This window comes from Lemur catta, chromosome 11 (assembly GCF_020740605.2).
Source record: "Lemur catta isolate mLemCat1 chromosome 11, mLemCat1.pri, whole genome shotgun sequence".
Lineage (NCBI taxonomy): Eukaryota > Metazoa > Chordata > Mammalia > Primates > Lemuridae > Lemur > Lemur catta.
This window is the reverse complement of record NC_059138.1, coordinates 2,695,195-2,715,026: the sequence shown is the minus strand read 5'-3', so window position 1 is coordinate 2,715,026 and position 19,832 is coordinate 2,695,195. Positions and strand designations below refer to the sequence as shown.

Sequence of the window (19,832 nt, the reverse complement as noted above, 5' to 3'; positions counted from 1 at the left end):
TGGGTCTTACAGTAAACGTATGTTTAGCTTGGTGAGAAATTGCCGAACGGTCATCCAGAGTGGCTGCACATCTAGGGCCCCACAGCCCCCTTTTCTCAACTCACTGCTCGACAGGCTAACTCTACTGACCCCTGTCCTCTCCCAGTCACCATGCATGGCCGGCGGAACCTGCCACGCACAGCTGTGGGGAGAAGCCTCCGGGCTCCGCACGCAGATCCGGGCCCCCGACACGAGACACCAGCCCATCATGTCTTCCCTTCTCCCCGGGCAGCTGGGGCCTCACGGAGGCTGGTGTCTGGCCTGCGGGAGCAGCTTCCTGACTGTGTGGTTGCTCGTCCCCACGAATGATGGCTTTGCAGCCCCTTCTGAATGGCAGGTCAGCATTGAGGCAGGCAGTGGTGGGGCCAGCGAGGACAGGAGAGGCAGGGGGTGGAGCAGAAACTCCCTCGTGGGCCGATCTCGCCACCAGGGCACGAACCTTGGGAGAGGTTGAGAAAGCCCAGGCCCTGCTGGCTCAGCGAAGCCCTCCCTTCTTGGCCAGATTGCGGAGGGAACGATTCCCTTTCAAGAATCGTCCCTCTTGGTTGTCCACCTAAGGAAGGGCAAAGGCAAGACCAGAGCTGTGCGCGGGCCGTGCCTGTTGCTTCAAGGCTTCAAGAAAGAGCATAGAGCCCCCGGCACCGGCACAGTCTGTGAGCAGCAGTCTGTCTGCTGACAGCTGGGTTCCCATCTAGGGACAGCAAAAGCCATAAGGCAGTTTTTCTTGGGAGGACATTTTAGGTTTCCAAACTTTCATACCCATGCTTTTATTATAACTTGACAGCAACACCATGAGAAAGAGAGGCAGGCAGCCTTGGACCTCCCCAGTGTCCAAACGGCAAAGCACCACCAATAGTCCGTGTGTTTGGCTCTAAGTATTTCCAGAGCCACCCGCTATGGACGGTACGGAAGAGGGTGAGCTGTGGTGTTTCTTCACTGAGGAGGCCCAGTTCCATGGAGAGGCCAAGAAGCCCCGCAGCACAGTATTCGAGGTGATGACACGACTGTGCAGAAAGCCGAGGCTTCCTGACTGCTCCAGCGGCAGCACAGATGCAGGAAATGAGACACGCGTGAGCAAGGCCACCGTGTGCACTGCCTGGCTACTGCACTCAGGGTGAAAAGAAGCCACATGGAGCCATGTTTCTGTTTGTCCAAACGAGAAATGCATTTACTGCTAGCCTGCAGCTCTGTCTCTTCTACGTCCAGCCAAACGGATGAAGGTGGACCACGCTGGCCGGGAGGGTTCCACTCTTTAGGGTTAAGCTTTTCATAGCACAGGAAGTTTACGAAAGACAACCATGTTCCCAATTACTGATGGAAAGGTCAAACTTTTTGCACCTCTCTGTACATCATAACTGTGATTCTCCACACCATTGCCCAAAGGGAAGTGTCTGTGGCCCTTTAGAAATGCTCAGAGGGGCTCTCGGGGCAGGGTGGACGTGCACGATTGCAACTTCCTGGGTGCCAGCCCCGCACTGGGTACGTGGACTACAGGGGAAACCTTGCTGGTTCTCAAGAAATTTCCTGTGTGGTTGGAGAAACCACACTCATTAGAGAATGACTTAATTACCCTTGTCCTCCTATTAGACTCTATCAGAACTGTGCAATGTTACGTCCTAGAGTTATAATTTTAATCAGTATCTACAGCATGTGAGGCTAAAGTTCAGTCCCCAGTACCTACCTCTGTACCACACCTTGAGGAGACGCTCCTTCTGCAGGCTCAGCTACACCCAGAGCCGTGCTGTAATGACGAGGACCCCACTCCACAGCAGGGACTGCAGGGTCCTGCCGTGTCAGGTGTTGTCCCAATTGGCCTGGCCACGCAGAGGCTGCTGACCTTAAATCTGTCTGTCCGGAAGGACCGAGCCTGCTCCCCAGATCATGTCGGCAGCGCCCATCACTCTCACACAGCCCTGGTTCTGCCTCCCCGGTTTACAGACGGGCAGCCTAAAGGGAAAGACGGTGACTAAACCAAAGGCCCCAAAGGCGTCCTGGGCCAGCGTTACTCTCAGGCTCCTCCAGCCGGGGTCTGCGTGACTCCTGCAGCCCCAGCTGGTTTGGGATTTCCTCTGGGTACTAGAAAGCTTTCCCAGGGCATCCTCACCCAAAGCAGTATCTGAATAACAAGGTTGTTTCAAGCCCTTTCCTAACGAGCCCCTACCTTGGACAGGATCAACATGAAAGGTCCGATATGCCTCAGACACCCAAAGGCATGGCACGGGGGGGTCGAGGGGGAAGTCTGCAGGCGGCACAGGGGGAGGTGGGTGACCAGGAAGCCCTCTGAGAACGAGCGGTGAGCTCTCACCATGGAAAAGGAGAGGCTCCTCCACAGGCTTCAGACGCATCGGCGAGTGACTCTCCAGCGCCGGCTGCCGGGGAGACGCAGCAGCCGAGACTCGGCGTCTGCATGGGCCCCGCTTTGCCCATTAGCTGCAGCATCTAAGTCGTTTTCCTCCAGAGATGCTTTCCTTCTCTCCCATTCACTGCTCTTGTGCTTTCTGGTTTATTGCTTTTCGTTCCCTGCCTGAGCTGCTGGAGAGTCAGCGTTGCCTGCTTCTCTGTTTTTCTCTAGTCCTGTGCGTTATCACCATGTTTGGGCTTTTTTGTTTGGTTTTTTTTGGATCAATGTACACTGTTAAATTGGTTTGAAATAATTCCATGTGCGTTATCACCATGTTTGGGCTTTTTTGTTTGGTTTTTTTTGGATCAATGTACACTGTTAAATTGGTTTGAAATAATTCCATGGAGGGCCTCATTAGTATCCTCAGATAATAGATGCAGCTCTCGGTGAGAAGGGGGCGTTCATCAGGGACCACAGTGACAGAGCCCAGGAGCGCTGCCTCCCCACACACGTGTGTAGAACATGCTAGAACATGTGTGTGCATGCTGTCGGGTCCTCGGGCTGCACAGAGCTCCTGCGTGTGCCCTGCATTCCCACTGCTCATGCTGAGAGCCGTGAGTGCCACGTCGTCATTCCCACTGCTCATGCTGAGAGCCGTGAGTGCCACGTCGTCAGCGGGCGACTCATGGAGACCCGGGTGCCACCTATTTAGCTGGGACAGTTCTCAATCTCTGGTGTAATTTCCACACCACTTATGTTTACTGAGCTACATCTCGAGTTAAAGAGTTCGAGCAATTTGTTATCGAGGCAAATGAGAGCAAATTCATCCAAAGTCGGGGCTGATACCGGTGAATTAGTGGAGAAAGTATAAAGGCATCGGGGAAGGGGCCGAAAGAAAATGACCCTCGAGAGGGAGCTGGTGCCTTTCTGGACTGGCCACATTCACATCCATTCTTTTTTTAAAGGACTTCTTCTTGTCGTTTCAAAAACCCCAGTGTCCCCTGGTCTCCAGGGCTGGGGTCTCATCGTGCTCCTGCCACATGCCAAAAAGAAATCACTGACTTACCTCAAGGCATGAATTCTAGGGCAGCTTTCTTAAGTCCTCTTGCTCTATAACGGGATTTTAATGAAGGGCAGGAGCAGACAAGCCCTTGAAGTGATCAAAAACCTGTTTATAATGCATGTGATGCCAGGTGACACCTACAAGAGGGCAAACAGGGGCACTTAGGTCCACAGAGTTGCACATCCATCGTCTCGTTCCATTTTGACATTTCATCACCCCCAAAATATGCTCCAAACCCATCTCTGTCCCAAATAAGACACAAGCTCCCTTTTATTAAAAAGAATCCTTCCATTTCTGTAACTTTATTTAGTGCGGTTTGCGCCTCGTATCCGTGGGTTCTGCATCTGTGGTTTCAACTAACCTCAGATCGAAAATATTTAAAAGTAAAAAATGGATGGGTTGCATCTGTACTGAACATGTACAGACTTTTAAATTTGTCATTATTTCCTGAACAATACAGTATAACAGCTGTTTAACGTTACATTGTATTAGATATTATAAGCGATCTAGAGACGACTTAAAGTGTACAGAAGGATGTACGTGGGTTATGTCAAATACAGCACCATTTTACATAAGGGACTTGAGCATCTGTGGATTTTGGTATCTGAGGAGGGTCCCCAAACCCATCCCACAGATACCGAGGGACAGCTGTACTTACATTTGTGATCATGTATGTTAAAGTGTCCCTACGAATTGGAGGCGGTATAAGTCACTAATATTTCAGAACGAGCCCACCGTCACTCATTTGGCGAGCAGAGCATCTCTTCCTGAAAACCTCTGCATCCAAATCTTTCACGAGGAGGGGAACCTCTGATACACCACAGAGTGTCAGAGACACTTTAAAATTGAAAATTGCGTATGTACTCAAATGTTGGCCTCTTGGGAAGTACACCTATGAGGATTCCTGTCCTCAAAAATTTAATCGTATAATTTAGGATATACACAAAAAATGGCAGTACAAATCTCGAAGTGCAGTGTGAGCCTAACCCGTCGCTAAGTGGAGGTTAGACTAGATTCCCTTACTCATCCATCCATCCACTACTTCACTGCTCAGTTAATATCTGCTGAGCATCTCCTATGAGGCAGGTCCAGTTTCAGGACTGGGAGTGTATCTTACATTTTTATATTACCCACCAGGCTAAGCACATAGGAAGATTCAGAAAACAGAGATTATTTGACATTGAGGATTCTATTTTTTGATGTGTTTAGCCACAAAAGTTTAGGGACCAGAAAAGCAATTTTTAGCTTTTTTTTTTTCCCCTTCCAAATGCTGTTGTTGGGAAGCTTTTCAATCCCTCAAAATAGCTTAGGAAGATAAATGAGTAAACTTTGCTGCACTAATTTACTCTTCAGAATTCAACGTGATTTATACCCTGTTTTGTTTATTGCTCAAATAAGCAAAATCAGAATGGATTGCTTGATTATTTTGAGATATGGCAAGTCCAGATCATTTTATTCTTCCTTCATCATTTTTTTTTTTACTAATCCATCTCCACCCTGGAGATGATTCATCACAGAACCTGCCATGGATTCTTTAAAATAAATGCATAAATAAAAAGAAAGAAAAAAAAATGGGAGAAGGCCACTTCAAATAAATCCTCAAATAAATCAGCACGCACCTTCATGCATTCCCTTTCTCCTCCCCACCTGCGCGCGCGCGCGCTCTCTCTCTCTCTCTCTCTCTCTCTCTCTCTCTCTCTCTCTCTCTCTCTCTCTCCCTCTCTCTCACCCCTGGGAATTTCAGAACGATCCAGTTCCGATGGAAAGTCATCCCAGACTGAACTGGGTCTTGGCCCCACGCGGGACGGCGGGACGGGCTTGTCCTCCGCGGAGAAGCGCAAGTGGGCGAACAGCAAGGGCTGGGGACAGCCCTCCCCGGGGACTGCCCTGCGCTGCTCTCCAAGGCTGAGGCCTTTCCACCCTGCACCTCGCACGGGTGGGAATTCTTCCCCTTTGAATCTTCAAACCAGAGTAATGAGCTCGAGTCCTGGAGCAGCACCGTGGGCCTCGTTTTATCTGGAAAACAGAAAATATTAGCTTCCTAGGGCTGCGGCAACAAATTGCCACAAACCGAGTGGCTTAACCCAAAGTCATGGGTCCTGTCCCCGTAGGGGAGGCTGGGGCTGTGTCCTCAGCGCAGGACGCAGCTGGATGTGACGGTGGCAGTGGTGGCTGTGGTGGGAGCCTAGGGCACTGCCCCTCGAGGGTGGGTGGGAGAAGACACCCTGAGGAAGGAGGTGATGAGGGAGCCGGGGGAGGGGAGGGCCATGGAAAACCCGGACACAAAGCCTGGCCTCACCGCGTGGAGAGAGACCGGGCCAGGACGGAGGGTGGTGGGGTGTGGCACATCGGTGGAGACGGTGGGGACGCGGATCTCAAGAAGAGCGATTCCAGCGTCAAAGTGGGACTGAAGCCATGTTGCTCTGGGTGGGGGCGGGGCAGGGAGACCAGGCAGGCAGGGTGGGGCCGCGGGTGGGGGACAGCTGGTCAGGGACACGCGTCTGTCTCATGCGCTTGCCTGTCCTGTGCTCAGGTGGGAGAACAGCCTTAGGGCAAGAGCAGGAGTGAAGAGAGAAGAGGGTGGCTGAGCAAAGTCCCAGCGGCCAGTGCAACGTAAACGGCTAAGCCCGGAAAGACTTGGAGGAGACTTGAGCTCCTGCTCCCCCTGCAAGGTGGCAACCCGGGAGGGCTGCATGTGTGATTGCAGCTAGGCGGCGTTCCAAAAAAGGCAAAGTCATGGAGTTGGGCAAAGATTGTTGCAGAGCTGGACAGCGGGGAGGGGCACAGGCAGAGCACGGGGTTATTTAGGGCGGCCACCTGTTCCAAATGACTCTAACAGTGTGTGTGGCAGCGGGCATTTGTCACAGCCCCTAGAATGTGTTAGACAGTCAGTGAACCCTACCGTGAACCACGGCATTCAGGGGATAATAATGTATCAGTATCAGCTTATTGATGGTACCAGCTGCACCACACTAAGGCAAAGTGGTAGTAATTTTGGAAACGAGGGCAGAGGAAGAGGAAGGATAAGGGATCTCTGTACTTTTATCCAGTTTTTCTGTAAACTTAAAACTGCTTTAAAAAATAAAGCTTATGAATTAAAAAAAACATAATAAAAGTTTACCAAGAAGGTAAGCGGAAAGGAAAGGATTTGATGGTTCCAGGCTGGAACAGAAAGGGAGGCAGAGAAGGAGGCGCTGGCTTAGACAGGGAGGGGCACCTGGTCCCCTGAGAGGGACGGGAGAGGAGGAGGAGGAGGTGGCGGAGGAGGGATGGGCACCTCAGCGTGGCGGGACAGGGAGCCCGTCTTCCAGCAGCGATGCAGGTTGCCTGGGGCAAGCTGGGTCCCCAGAAGCAAAGGCTGGGCATGCAGCGTCAGAGTGATGCCCGTGGAGGCAGAAGTGGAGCAAGCAGGCTCGGCAGGGGGGGCCTCAGGCCGTGCCAGACTGGCCCCCACCCACCCTGCGCTACCCCACACGCTGCTGAGAGAGGAGCCCGTGTTGGCGGAAATGCAGCGCTTCCACTGTAGACGGATGAACAGCAGGTTCTTCCTGAGAGGGCACAGCGCCCCGCGTCTGCCCCACGCCCGGTCATCCGCTTAGAGCCGGGGGCAGTTACGAGAGGGGCACGAAGAGAGCAGGAAGGACCAGAGTCAGCACTGAGAGAGTGTGACGACAGGTCGTTGTAATGACGGACATGGTTAGAAGCCAGCTGAGGTTAGAGACGTTACACTTGGCTTCATGCTTTTCTCTGGCCGTTCTTAGTGGTCAAGGTGTTGATGTTGAGGAGGTGCTTTCTGCATCAGGCCAAGCTGGGCGTTTGCTGGGCAGGGGCAGAACACAGGCATCATTCCTCGTGCGGGATGGCATCGTCCGAAAGAATATGAAAATCAGTCTTTTCCTGTGTCGGAGACGGCAGTGGTTATAAAATAAATATACTGAAACATTTAAGATTTTTAGAAGTGTTAGTTTTTTCATGTTTTCATCTTGCTCACCATGCCCTTTATGTATTGTGACCTTTAAGTACTTAGACAAGATTTTGTTATTGTGGCATTTTGCATTGTCAGCACACTAAGAATGAAAAATATAAGTGATGTTTCAACGGAAAAAATCTTTCAATTTACCCCCTCCCTCATTTTCTCTCTCTATCTGTCTCTCTCTCTGTCTCTGTCTCTCTGTCTCTCTCTCTGTCTCTCTCTCTCTCTTTAGCTCTTTCTAGACTTAGATCTATCAACAACCAAAGGATTCATCTGTCCCAAGGCCACAAGTTCTGGAAGGTCATAATGGCCTGGCATTGTGCTTAGGGAAAAACTGTCTTCTAGGAGAACCAAAGATGGAGATATAAATTGTGGGGATTTATTACTGCATGGCTATACATTTTAATTTTTAATTTTGACTGTTCTTGGTATTTTAAAAATTGATCTATAGACCTCTCTGCATGTTCTCTCTTGGTGAATATTTACTGTTTGGGTTAAGCAGTAATGGACCTATTTCAGCATCATATAAATAAATTATACACATCTAAAGGAATCTAATGGAGACTGAATGAGACATATTGTTTAATATCACAGGAGGCAAGCTCCTGAAATTGATGCCCTGGAAGGAGACAGGAGTAAGCTATAGGTTGAGGGTAAAATTCTTAAATCTGAACTTTTGGTTCCCAACATTTTGCTTTGTTTTTGTTTGTCTGTTCATTTTTTTTAGGGATCCTCAAAGTCTGGACCCACCAGAAGTCAGCAATGCAAAGCTCCAGTACGCAGGGTGGGGCCCCAAAGGCCAGCAGCTGGTAAGTCCGTCACGCCCATGACCTTGCTTTGACTCTGATGGCATTTGTACTTTCAGGCTGAGTGCATTGCGCTGTACTCAGCCTGTGTGTGGGGTGTGTGTGTGTGTGTGTGTGTGTGTGTGTGTGTGTGTGTGTGCGTAAGTTAAATTTGGAACAAGTACACCGGGGTATGTGAATATGTAAAATGGCCATTTCTTTTTAGATGGCAAATTATCATAAAATTGGACAATCGTGCGCTTTGGTCCCCTTATCTGATACTCTCATGGTGGTACCTACCTAGAGCTGTGTGTGTAGACTCCAGGTTGACAGTGAGCTCAAGGAGAGGGGAATCATCAGAACCGTGGAGTCGCCGAGAGTTGCCCTCGGAACTCAGACTCCTCTCGGTTTGCTGGCCGGCACGGAGCCAGGCCAGTGGCCTCCACGTGCAACCTTTGCTGTCGCTGCTGCGGCCTCTTGGCTTCACATCGGATGTCATCATGGATTCTCGCTCCAAATGGCCAAAGGGAGGCGTTTCTGTGAGTGGCGGGGACGGTGCGGGGAGAGGGCACTGAGCGGCAGTCTGGACGTGGCTCCGAAGCCTGAGCTCTCGCCCCAGGCCGCCCTGTCGGCTGCAGGCAGCCCTGGCTTCCCAGTGAGGATTTGGATAGCGTGACCTCTGGGGTTCGTCCCAACTCTAGCATCACATTTGTCTAAAACCTGATAGCATTTGTCAGTTCTGGTTAGCTTTTGTTCACAAGAGTGTGTTGCCCCTCACAGAAAGTTCCCCTGGCTCGAAGATCAGATAAAGGGGCTGCTGTATGCTGGTCCCATTTTCTTCTGCATCTTCAAGCTGATTACCTAAATCTGCATTTTTAAATCTTTCTTTTCCAAAAATGGCAATGACAATGATCATATTTAAAAGCTTGGATCGGACTGTATTGTATAGCCTGTCAACTGTCATATGAATGAAGATAGTCTTGTAGCTCCCCACAGCACAATTATATTTTCTTGGTTACGTATCAATTCCATTGTCTCAAATTGGTTTTAAAAAACAGGAATATATAGGCCACAAAACTATTTTAGCTATTATCAAAGCGTCTCCAATGCTAGAGACTGATTGCGGAGATTTCAAAAAGCAAATGAAACTAATCAAAACCCCAGTGTGATGGGAGGAAGTGAGGAAGTTGGGAGCCGACTTTGGCAGAGGGACACCAGTCCGTCAACTCAGCCACAACGAGGAGATAAAATTCATCTTCCCTCAAAGACGACTCTGGCACAAGAAAAAATATACAATTTAGTGGGAGATTATAGAAGAACTAAGTGTTCAAGAATGTCTGTGGTTGAAGAGGTTTCCAGCATCCATCAAATCCTGCTGTGAACTGACCATCGCACACCCACGGAGCACCCTCCCTGCCTCCCGCTGACGACGGTAGCCCAGGGCCCCACGGCACACTCCCGCCTCCGGGGGAAGGGGACAGGCCGCTCAGTGTAGCCTTAGGGGGTGGTCATTGTCCGACTGCTGTATGGTCAGCAGGAAAAGGACATCGTAACGTGACCCCGTGTGAGGGTCTCTTTCTTCCCTGCCTGCTGGCTCTCCCCCTATCATCCCGTGGGGATCCCTAAGCGTGCAGTTTATACCTCACCATTTGCCTGTGGAGCTGGGCCAGGTGTGTGGCAGAGCCAGCACTGCACAGCCCTGCCTTCTGGAAGGCTTGCAGCACACAGTCGCAGAAGGATCTGCAGGTGTGTGCCTGCACACATGCACGGTCACGCACACTGTGGAGTTAAGTCTAGAATGGTCCTCTGGGACAACTGACTTTACTCCCATGTCATGCTCCCTTGGGGACAGGGGTAGGAACAGGTGATTATAGAAGTCATCATGTTTCATCTCTTAAAGAATAGGTAGCAACAAAACAAAGTAAGTGTCAGCTCCTCAGAGAAAGCTTCCTGACACGGCCCCCCGCCACACACACTCTGTTAGGAGCTGTCTTGGGGCCTCAGGTCTCCCGGTGCAGTCTTCCCTCACACACGGCTCCTCCCTGCCTGGGGCAGGTGCCTCTCCTTGGCTGGGTGGCCTTTTCGTCTCGTCAGTCAGCCTTTTTCATCTCTGTGTTCTGTAACAGCTAGCACAATGCCTGGTGCTCAGTAAATATTTGTTGAGAAATGAATGCACAAACAGATTAGTTAATTAGTTAACATATTCTTGAGGTACAAGACCACTTAAGCATGAAATAATTGGTGGAGGGAAACAGCCGGAATCTGTGTATATGTCCTAGGAAAATGCTAGAGGTGAGGGAAACTCAACTTCCCTTCTGCTTCAGGGAAATGAATGTTCAGTTAAGTTTCAGTTGCTAATACTTGGGCTTAGTACCAAAGGTGCTAATATGTTCATGGAATTTTTGAGTTTTTAAACTTACGTGAACTTTGGGATTTTTATTAGACCCTCTTGTGCTGGACGCAGAGGCAATGTAGCTCATTACAGAGAGCATGCCCTGTTGGAGGAGGGCTGCCCTGCTCTGCGAGGGGCCAGGCGGTGCATGTTTCAGGCTCTGCAGTCCATGTGGTCTCTGTCGTAACTACTCATCTTTGCTGCTGCAGCGCAAACACAATGAAGACAATATAGACATGGCGGGTACAGTTGTGTTCCAGTAAACTTTATTTACCAACACAGGTGGCTTGGCCTGTGGGCTGTAGTCTGCTGATCCTGTTACAGGGGATCCTATGCTCACTTGGTTGTTCTTAGCGGGGGAAACCTGACCCTGGGACCACCGTCTGATCACAGTGCTCCCCACGCCCGCTCTCTCTGCGGAGGGAGCCCGCACCCAGGAGCAGGCCGTGCAAACGCTGGGCTGGTAAGTGATGGCGCACAACAAATCCCTCATTGCCATTTTATTTTAAAAAGTAAACATTGTTCCCTAGAGTAAACCTACTCTAATTATAATGAGTCAGACTGAAGTGAGTAATTCTCCCTGGGGAGCAGAGAACCCAGCTGCAGTTAGAGCTCACCAGAGAGCTTCCTGGGCGCAGGCCTCCCGTGCTGAGTGACTGCCGTGACGCCTTTGCTCGGGAGCCGCAGGTCACGGGAGGGTGGCACGGGGCACCCCGAGTGGGGCAAGGGCGTTCACTCCATGTCCTGTGTGGTCTCAGTTGGTGTCTCCTACCCCGTAGAGCAGGTCGTCTCGGACCTTCAGACCATCTCCGCGGCGCAGCCTGGGCGGAGCGGGAGAAGGGTGAGGTGGACGTCCCTGATCCGCCAGAGTCCGCTCGCGGCTGCGCTGGCCGGGGCCGTGGTTGTTCACAGCGGATGACCAGATTGTTTCCAAAATGTTTGCTGAAAGCCCAGAACATGAAATAGAAAATGCAGTTGGTTGGCCAGATTAAATAGGATTAAGTGAGAAAATAGATGTAAAATGTTTAACACAGCCTCTCTCCTTCCCCCCCAGCCCCCCGCCAAGCAGTAGTGACCACGCTTTGTGCCATACCTCTCTGCCTGTCATCCTCGTCAGGTGAAGCTCTGCCTAAGCTGAGAACTCCTCTAAGTCAGTTTCCTTCCTTTGATCTTTTCTGAAGTCCTGTTCCCCTGTGTTTGTCTATTTATGTGAGCTTTTGTCTCTGCTAACCTAGAATACAATTAAATTGTCTGGTTTAGAACTGTCCATTTATTTCCTTATATGCCAGTCTGTTAGAAACATTTCATAAACACACAAATTCTGAGGGCAGCTGCAGTGGCCTTCTCTGTCCTCAAGGCACACACTCGAAGTTAAATTCATTCCCTTCCAGGTGCATTAGTAAGTTAATGGGCAAGCTTAGGGAACTTATGTGAATTTGTTGCATAATAATGTTTTCCTTTGGAAACAAGTGCTGTGGAAATTTTTGCAAATCAGACTGCACAGCATTAGACACCATTAAGAATTCAAGGCTGGAATCTCTGCTGGTCCACTCAGCAGATCAGAGACAGAGATGGGTCTCTCTTTGGTTGGCTTGCGAGCACCATGGTGGTAAATGAACAGCTTTGAAGGGATATTTAATAAGTCCGTTGGGAAATCGTCGATGCAGAGACAGCTCCGGAATGTGACAGAGGAAGAGCAAGGAGCGTAGTTAGCCAGGAAACCTGCAGGGCTGGGGCTGCAGCCGTCCTCGGGAGACAGCGCTCCCAGCGGAGCAGGGGTGGTCACGGGACCGAGTTCTCACAGCTATGCTTTCCCAAGTGCGGAGGGAGCCCACGTCCTCGCAGCCCCAGCAGAGGGGCTGTGGGATGAGCACCAGTGAGCCACTGTCCTGGGTTTTGGACGGGACCAGAGGATAAAACTATGTGCATTTACCAGAGTGGGAGGGTTTAAGCTAAACTTCATGAAGAACTGCCTTGATTATATGGCTTTTTAGACCCTAGAATAGTTTTCCATAGAAGATCACAGAATAATTTATCAGGGAGAATCAAGGAATCTCCATTTAAATTGCTTTTTAAAAAAAATAAATAAGCAATTAAGATGGCAACCGCCTTGACAAGGTTTTGGCGGCAAGTTGACCAGACCCCTGGAGATGCTCCCAGCTCCTGGAGCTCCACGGAATGCCGGATGTGACCCAGGACTGCGGCGGCAGGACAGCCAGCTGAACATGACAGGCCCTGACGGCCGGTCCTTTCCTGGTGCATTTTGTGCCCTTCAGTTTTATCAGCTCCTTTGTTTACTGTTTGAGTCGATTCCCACTGAACACGCCCCGTGTTCTGGGCGCTCTGGTGCATCCTGGAGACCCGGGAGGAAGATGTGGTCTCCCTCGTCGCTGGCTTTGCGCTGGTGGCAGGTCCACCTGTCGCACACTGACGTGCTCTCAGCAACCGCGACTGCTTCCTGCTGCCTTCTTTCTTGCAGGGTCACCCTTGGAACTGTCCCCAAGCCTCCGTACTGTCATCTCTGCCCACGCTGCCCCAGCTTCTGTGTCCTCTCTACAGCAGGGGTGACAGGTGAAGGGCCACTGCCCTATGTGTACGATGTTCTTGTTTTAACCGAGACCCTTGGGTCCTTGAGTCTCAACAAAATGATGCCACCAGGAACAAAGCCCTCCGGACAGGTCACCATCTAAGTGGTCGTCCCCAGACTGCTTGATGCACAGCATGTTAGGACAGTTCAGCTGTCAGCAAAATGTCTCACCTGACGCTGGAGCCCGGCCTCCCTTGGAGGACTCGCTGGACCACCTGTGATTGCAGATGGCCCCTCCCAGCCCCCTCTGTTGGGCGTGTCTTCTGGGGTCCCAGCCAGCCCTCATCATGGCCTCCTGCACCTGCATTCTCTGACCTACCGGCACAGACTCCCTCACCCGGTCCTGGGCCGTCCCCGCCTCAGCGACCGTTCCACTCTCTTAGGCCCGTGGCGCGGCCCGTGGTGCTCTGACGGCTGAGCCATTCTCAGGAAACTGATTCAAGGGCGGCTGTTTTTCTGCCTAACACGGCAACAGCAAAAGAGAGCCAGGGCCTGGCGTTGCCGGTTCACGAGCATCCACAAGCGATCAAGCACATAACTCCTCCTCCTGGGACTATGTTTCGACACATTTTTCTATGAGTCAATGAAGGATTCAAAGAAAACCAAACTGAAGGTTTTTTGTACTTTCTCTGGACGACTTCATGGCATTGGGTTTTCTGCCTCAAAGAAAAAGAATTTTTTTAAATAAACCATTAAAGTTGTAAAAATCCGTGCTTCCAAAATGTCAGTAAGACACTGAGATACTGGAGGAAGAGACTGTTCTTGAAACACCAAAACGCCTTGTTCAGTGGAACGAAAGGGCAAGTGACAACAGGCCTGAGGGACGGGTGCCCCTGCTTCATGCATCTCTGGGTGTGGGTGTCTGCAGACAGGTGCCTGGCGTGGACAGAACCATCGGATTTCAGTGTGGCAGGAAAGTGTGGCAGGAGGGCCACGCGGTGGCACTGCCACGGCAGCGCGGAACCAGCACGAGGGACTCTGGACAGCCAGCAGCCAGCAGAGCAAGAAGGCAGGAAGCCACCAGCCAGCCCTGGGAAGCAGAAGCCCCGTGGTGGTGTCCCAAGCTACCCCAGCAGGCCCAGGGTCTGAAGGGTCTAGTTCTGGGCCTTACAAGGGAAAGAAATTTTTGTTTTGTCCGTTTTGTTTTTCAAGAGTCATTCAAACAGAAGCTTTGAAGTTAAAAGGGCCAGATTCAGACCGGGTTCTGGCACTTACTAACGCATGACCTTGATTAAGATACTTACTCTTGCAAAGCCTCGGTCTCCTCATCTGTTAAATGGAGATAGTAATGCCCACCGCGCAGGCTCCAGGGTGGATTAAGTTGATCTAATTAAGGCAACTCCATGGAGCTGCATACAAACAAAGTACTCAACACAACGACTTTAGTTGCTGCTGTTACTACTTAGCTTAACCAAGATGTAGAGAGCAGGCAGAAAAGCAAGAATTCCATCCCAGGAAAGCGTGGTGTGGGTCAGAAGGTGAGTTAGGCCGCCCTTGGTAAAGCAGGGAAACACAGGATAGAAATCAGAAGCCGCGTGAGCGTCCAAAGAGAGATCTTAACGACAAGCCGGCCAAACTGTCGTTGCCATCCCAGGGTGCTCGTGTGGACTCACATCGTGCTCTTCTTCAACTCGTAGGGAGTGAGGGATGTTCAGAAAACTTCATCAATTTCTATTCCTCCAAGTCTTTAGCTCCCCATAAGTTTTCCAGTGTCTGTGTCTTTAGAAAAAGCCGCTACCAGTTGACAGCAATTGCCCTGCTCTGCGGCCACCCAGAAGTGATCCCTTGAACAGAGAGTGTGCTCCTTATACAAAGCCCGGTGTGCTCCTGCTTCCCGCACACCCCCCTGTCACCTGATCTCCAGCCCGGGGAGCCCCCAGTGGCCAGCAGCTCTCCCTCCTGGGCAGCCGCCGGGCGCTGAGCAGGAGCAGCCAGAGCCAAGCTCAAGGGCAGTGTTGCTCACCCCGCCCTGCAGCAAGTAACAGAGGGGGCAGGGAGCACTTTATCGAAGGTGACAAATCCAACGAGGGGAGAAAGATTGATCTTTCCGGCAAGAGGAGAGCATTTAATGAAATGTGGTATACATGGAGAGGACCAGATGGAAGTGACATCCCATTAATAACTTATAAAAGCCTCTAATCAGTTTGGGTTAATTTGGTATTCATTGTAAAAACATTCATCATGGGCACCGAAGTCCGTGACAGTAGCCAAGAAATTAATATTGCAGGGATGGAAATCGCCTTATGCATCCTCAAATAATGGATGGAGACAGTTTGGTGAGTGATTTGTTAGCTCCACCAAGGGTACCCTTCAAATTTAACACAATATGTTATCCCTCCATGGCTCTGTGAGGCTAAATCACTCTATATTCACTTGCACTCAATAAATATGCTGAGTTTTCCATAATTGACGTGCACGGACGGGGCCGTGTAGCAGAGCTACCTGGTGATGATAGTTAGAGAACTAGGCAACTAGGAAAGAGTGATGTGGGCTTTTCCTGCTGGTGACAGCCTCTCTCAGGACACAGGGATTTCCAACCACAAAAGCAAACTCATAATTGTGGAGTGATGGAGAAAGGGAAAGAAACAGTGTAAACCATAAATCATGATGCAGTGGAGTCTTTTTTAAGACTTTTGTCATGCTGCATGAATAAGGGGAGGGACATACAGGGAATTTGTTATAAAACAATATGAAAATGTGCAGTAAGAGTCATAAGAACATTCCTATACTTCAACACAGAAATCTCTTTTAAAGAGAAGCCAAAGGCTATGTAAACAAGCACATTCACAGCACTGTTATCCATAATGATAATTTTTAAAAGCTGGAAATATTCTAGTGTTTACGGGAGAGCATTTTGGTAAATTATGACATATCAATAGGAAGAACTATTATACAACCATTAAAATTATGATTAGGAAGACCGGATAAATACATGGGACGTAGATCATCTATTAAACAATAGTAGGACTAAGAATGAGCTGTTTGTGTATGTTTGCATATAGGACAGGACTGGAAAGTGATACATTAGTCAAAATAATAATTTCAGTCTGGCCAGACTTATGGACATTCCTACTTCTAAAAGTTTCCTGGATACAGCAACATTATATCTTCTTTAAAAATTAAAAAGAAAAGAAAATTTGTTGTCAAAGATGAAGAAACACGTGCTCCGGCAGAGCTGAGGGTGGAGCAGGCGCTTTTGCAGGAAGTTCAGCAGCATGAGCCAGCGCCCACCCGCCAGGGTCATGGTGCGTTTAGTTCTGTTGATTTAAAAGCTCCGTTACAAACCCTGCAGAGAGATTTTCTGGGGCTCACTTTTTACAAGGAATATTATTTTTAATTGAAAAATCATAGTTGTATACATTTATGGGATGCAAGAGAAATATAATCAAAAATAATGTATATTTCAAAATAACCAAGAGAGTAAATTTCGAAGTCTCACCACAAAAGTGCTAACCAGCAAGGTGAGGACTCACCATTAAGCCAAAGCAAAGTTAAGGAAAAGGCGGGTTCAGGGTGGAAACAGGCCTGGCCTGGTTGCCCACGCTGTCTGTGAGGATGGACCACGTCCTCTTCCTCATCCGAGCCCCCTTAATGCAGCTGTGACTGGAGTAGTGTATTATTCCTTGTGAAGAATCAAATTAGAAGGACGCTCCGCATCAGCCCTGGCAATATTAGGTTAGAGAATTTCAGGATAATCTATCAAATAGAATATAAAAGCAGGACCAGAGTTCTGCATTAGGAAGAGTGCATTTAATGATAGATTCTTGAGATAATGTAACCAGGCAGTCATAAATTAAAATAGCCTTTTCAGCCATTTGGGGGAGGGGGGGCTGTAGTCACATCTGCGGCCATGGGCAGACCTGCTGTTTCCCATTGCGAGGAGAGAGAAGGTTCCGGACATTGGGAGGTTTGTCCAGTAGCCTGGGGAGGAGGGGGAGGTCTGCACTCTGTGCTGCTAAGAATTCTCCTTGGTACAGGTAGTGGGCCTTCGTAGACTGCTTTGAGGATGCCCCCGTTTGGGTGGGGGGACATCTCTTCATCATCCTTCCTGAAGTGTTTCACAGTTGGAACGTATCAAAGTAACGGTTCCGTCTCCTCGTCTATGTAGAATCACTGCGACCTTTTCTTCCTCTAAATTGCTGAATATTGTCAGTCCCACTTACTGTAGCAGTGAATCTTTTGCTTTGCTTTATTATTCAACTATTTCACTTCTGAATAATTCTCCTTCCCAGACCAAATGCAGGCTGTTCAAGGACAAGGAATGTCGTTCATTATGCGTTTATCGCCCGCGGCCCATTGCTCACTGTTGAGCAGAGTGTAGGTCCTCCGCAAATACTTGTTACATGATATCTAGGAGGGAAAGTAAAATTAAATGTCGGATTTATGGACTTAAGGTCCAAAATTCATGGGAATCGCAAAAACTTGATGTTCTAACCTAAAAAATATAAGATTTAACAACTTGTGCGGTGGTTAATTAACTCAGTAGTTCAGACTGTGAGAAAATCATGGCAGGACATCCGGATGGTCGAGTCAGACATCTTGTCTTAAAGTGGTTGTCGTGCTGCGCAAGATCGTAAAACAAAGATCATGCGTTTTCACCAGTAAAGTCTGCCAGGCTCAGGCTAACCTGAGCCGAGGGAAGAGTCAGAAAGAGGACGACAGCACCCCTGCTCCCGTCCCACCACGACACCAGAGTGATCTTGTTCTGCCCGATGCCCAGGGAGCAGTCTGGCCGCACGGCCTTGTGTTCCTCTCTCCCCTCCAGTTTGGAATCGAGACTCTGATCACCTCTAAGGTTATTGTCCACATCACGAAACAACTTGGAGACAGCTAGGGCACAGGGTGGAAAACTACTCGCTCACTTAGAACAAGAGCTTTTGGAGACATTTCAGCAGCACCCGCGTCAATTATTTGCAAATGGTTCCCCTGGAATTTTCTTCAAGACAGACTTCACAGGACTCCTGCACAGCATCCTGTGGGTCCTTATCAGTCACTGTAAATCCAGTCCAAGTCGTGGGAGGTGTAATAACTTCATGTTTCTGAAGAACCTCTTTCCACTGAATGCCCTTCTGCCCTCTGATGGGGGTGTCTTCACAACCCACGAGGTTCTGTTTTACTTCTCTGACACGTGGGGAGCTCGGTGTATTCCTCCGCTAGGACAGGGGTGGGCATGAGCACCGATAATCAATGAGTCGATCTCACTGGCAGGACCCAGTTTTGTTTCTTTTAGACTGTGGGTTTTTATATATATCATGGCTCAAATCTAGTTCAGCTATTCCCACTCTAAAGAACGGTTAGCAAATTAGTGAATTGATTTTTCTGTTTGTTCTTCAATTTGGAAATCTAATCATTTATCTGAATGGCTTTAGTTTTTATAATAATGTCTGCGATGGCCATGAACAGTTGGAATTACGTTTTAATTTCCTCGGCTAGGCCTGATTTAATTCATGTCCATGTATGTGCTGGTAGGCCGAGTGTGCCCCTGTGCCTCCAGCCCGGTCCTCGCCGGGGCCTGTGCCCGTCCTGTACTGGCAGTGCCTGCTGTGCAGCTCCCCACGCGGCTTATCCGTGAGCTGCACCCGGCGTTCTCTGCCCAGACCTCTGTGGCTCTCCTCACAGTAGCCTCTGCTCGGAGAACGGCACCCAGCAGCTGCCAAGCTGGACACCTGGCACTCTGCTCCTCTCCCTCCCTCGGCCCACCGTGACCCCCTCCAAGTCCTGTGGATTCTGCCTTCCTGACATTATTGAAATACATCCTCCCCCCCCATTCCCACCAGCACCTCACACCTGGGCCCCTTAACAGCTGCCTGCTTGGTTTCTCTACCCTGGATCCACCTCAACTCCAGCATGTTCTCCTTTCTGTCACTGAGTGATCTTCTAGAGTGAAAATATGGTCACGTCAGTTTCCCATGTAAAAGCCTTCCGCTGTTTTGCCTTCAGGACAAAGCCAGACTCCTTTCCCGTGCTTTGCAAAGCCCACCCTCAGGTGCTCCCGCTGACGCCTCCAGCCGTCCCCCACTCCCAGGCCCAGTGTCCCGGACCTCCTCTCACCTCAAGGCCTTTGTCCTTGCTGTTCCTGAGGTCCCCACTCCAACTCCAGCCTCCTTAGGACTGGGCCAGAGATGCTTGGGATGTTCTCCCACCACTGTGCCATCGCCACTGTCCCCACACATCTCTCTCTGCTGTCACGACCCGTGTGCCTTTCTCCCCCAGCAGGCTGTAAGCTCCCCGGCACAGGTGCCCGCTGCTCACAAATGCATCCTCAGCCCCTCGCAGACTGGACAGTTGGGAGACACTGAGTGTGTATTAAAAAGCTGAGTGAGTGACTCAGTTAAGGCATGTCATTTACCTAAGGTGAAAGTCAGTTACCTTTTCCAATTTAAGCATAAACCCAAGGCTCATCTGTGATTTTTTTTTCCACATTTTTACCTATTGTAGAAGTTAGCTGGCCGTCCATCCTAGGCCATGACTTGTGGCATACTGCCTGGAACCTTAACCTTTTCTACCCGCGTGACCTCATGTTCAAACCCAAGCTCAGCCAAATTCCAGTCACCTTCCAGATTATAAAAAATTATAACCACTTGTACATGTATTTATTTAATTAAGGTCATTTTCTTCATAGCCACACAAACTCATATTTTTAAAATTGGCC

General features: G+C 49.7%; 1 protein-coding gene across 3 annotated transcripts in view; it reads left to right on the top strand.

Moving 5' to 3' along the window:
- Positions 1-19,832, top strand: part of DPP6 (dipeptidyl peptidase like 6) — a 616,516-nt gene that overhangs the window by 449,030 nt on the left and 147,654 nt on the right. For 2 of the 3 annotated variants that reach the window (XM_045564622.1, XM_045564623.1), the window contains exon 7: positions 8,144-8,225. The exons of the other annotated variant lie outside the window; for it this stretch is intronic. In XM_045564622.1, coding sequence (XP_045420578.1) covers positions 8,144-8,225 — 82 coding nt within the window. The remainder of the gene's footprint in view (positions 1-8,143; positions 8,226-19,832) is intronic. 3 annotated transcript variants of the gene reach the window in all.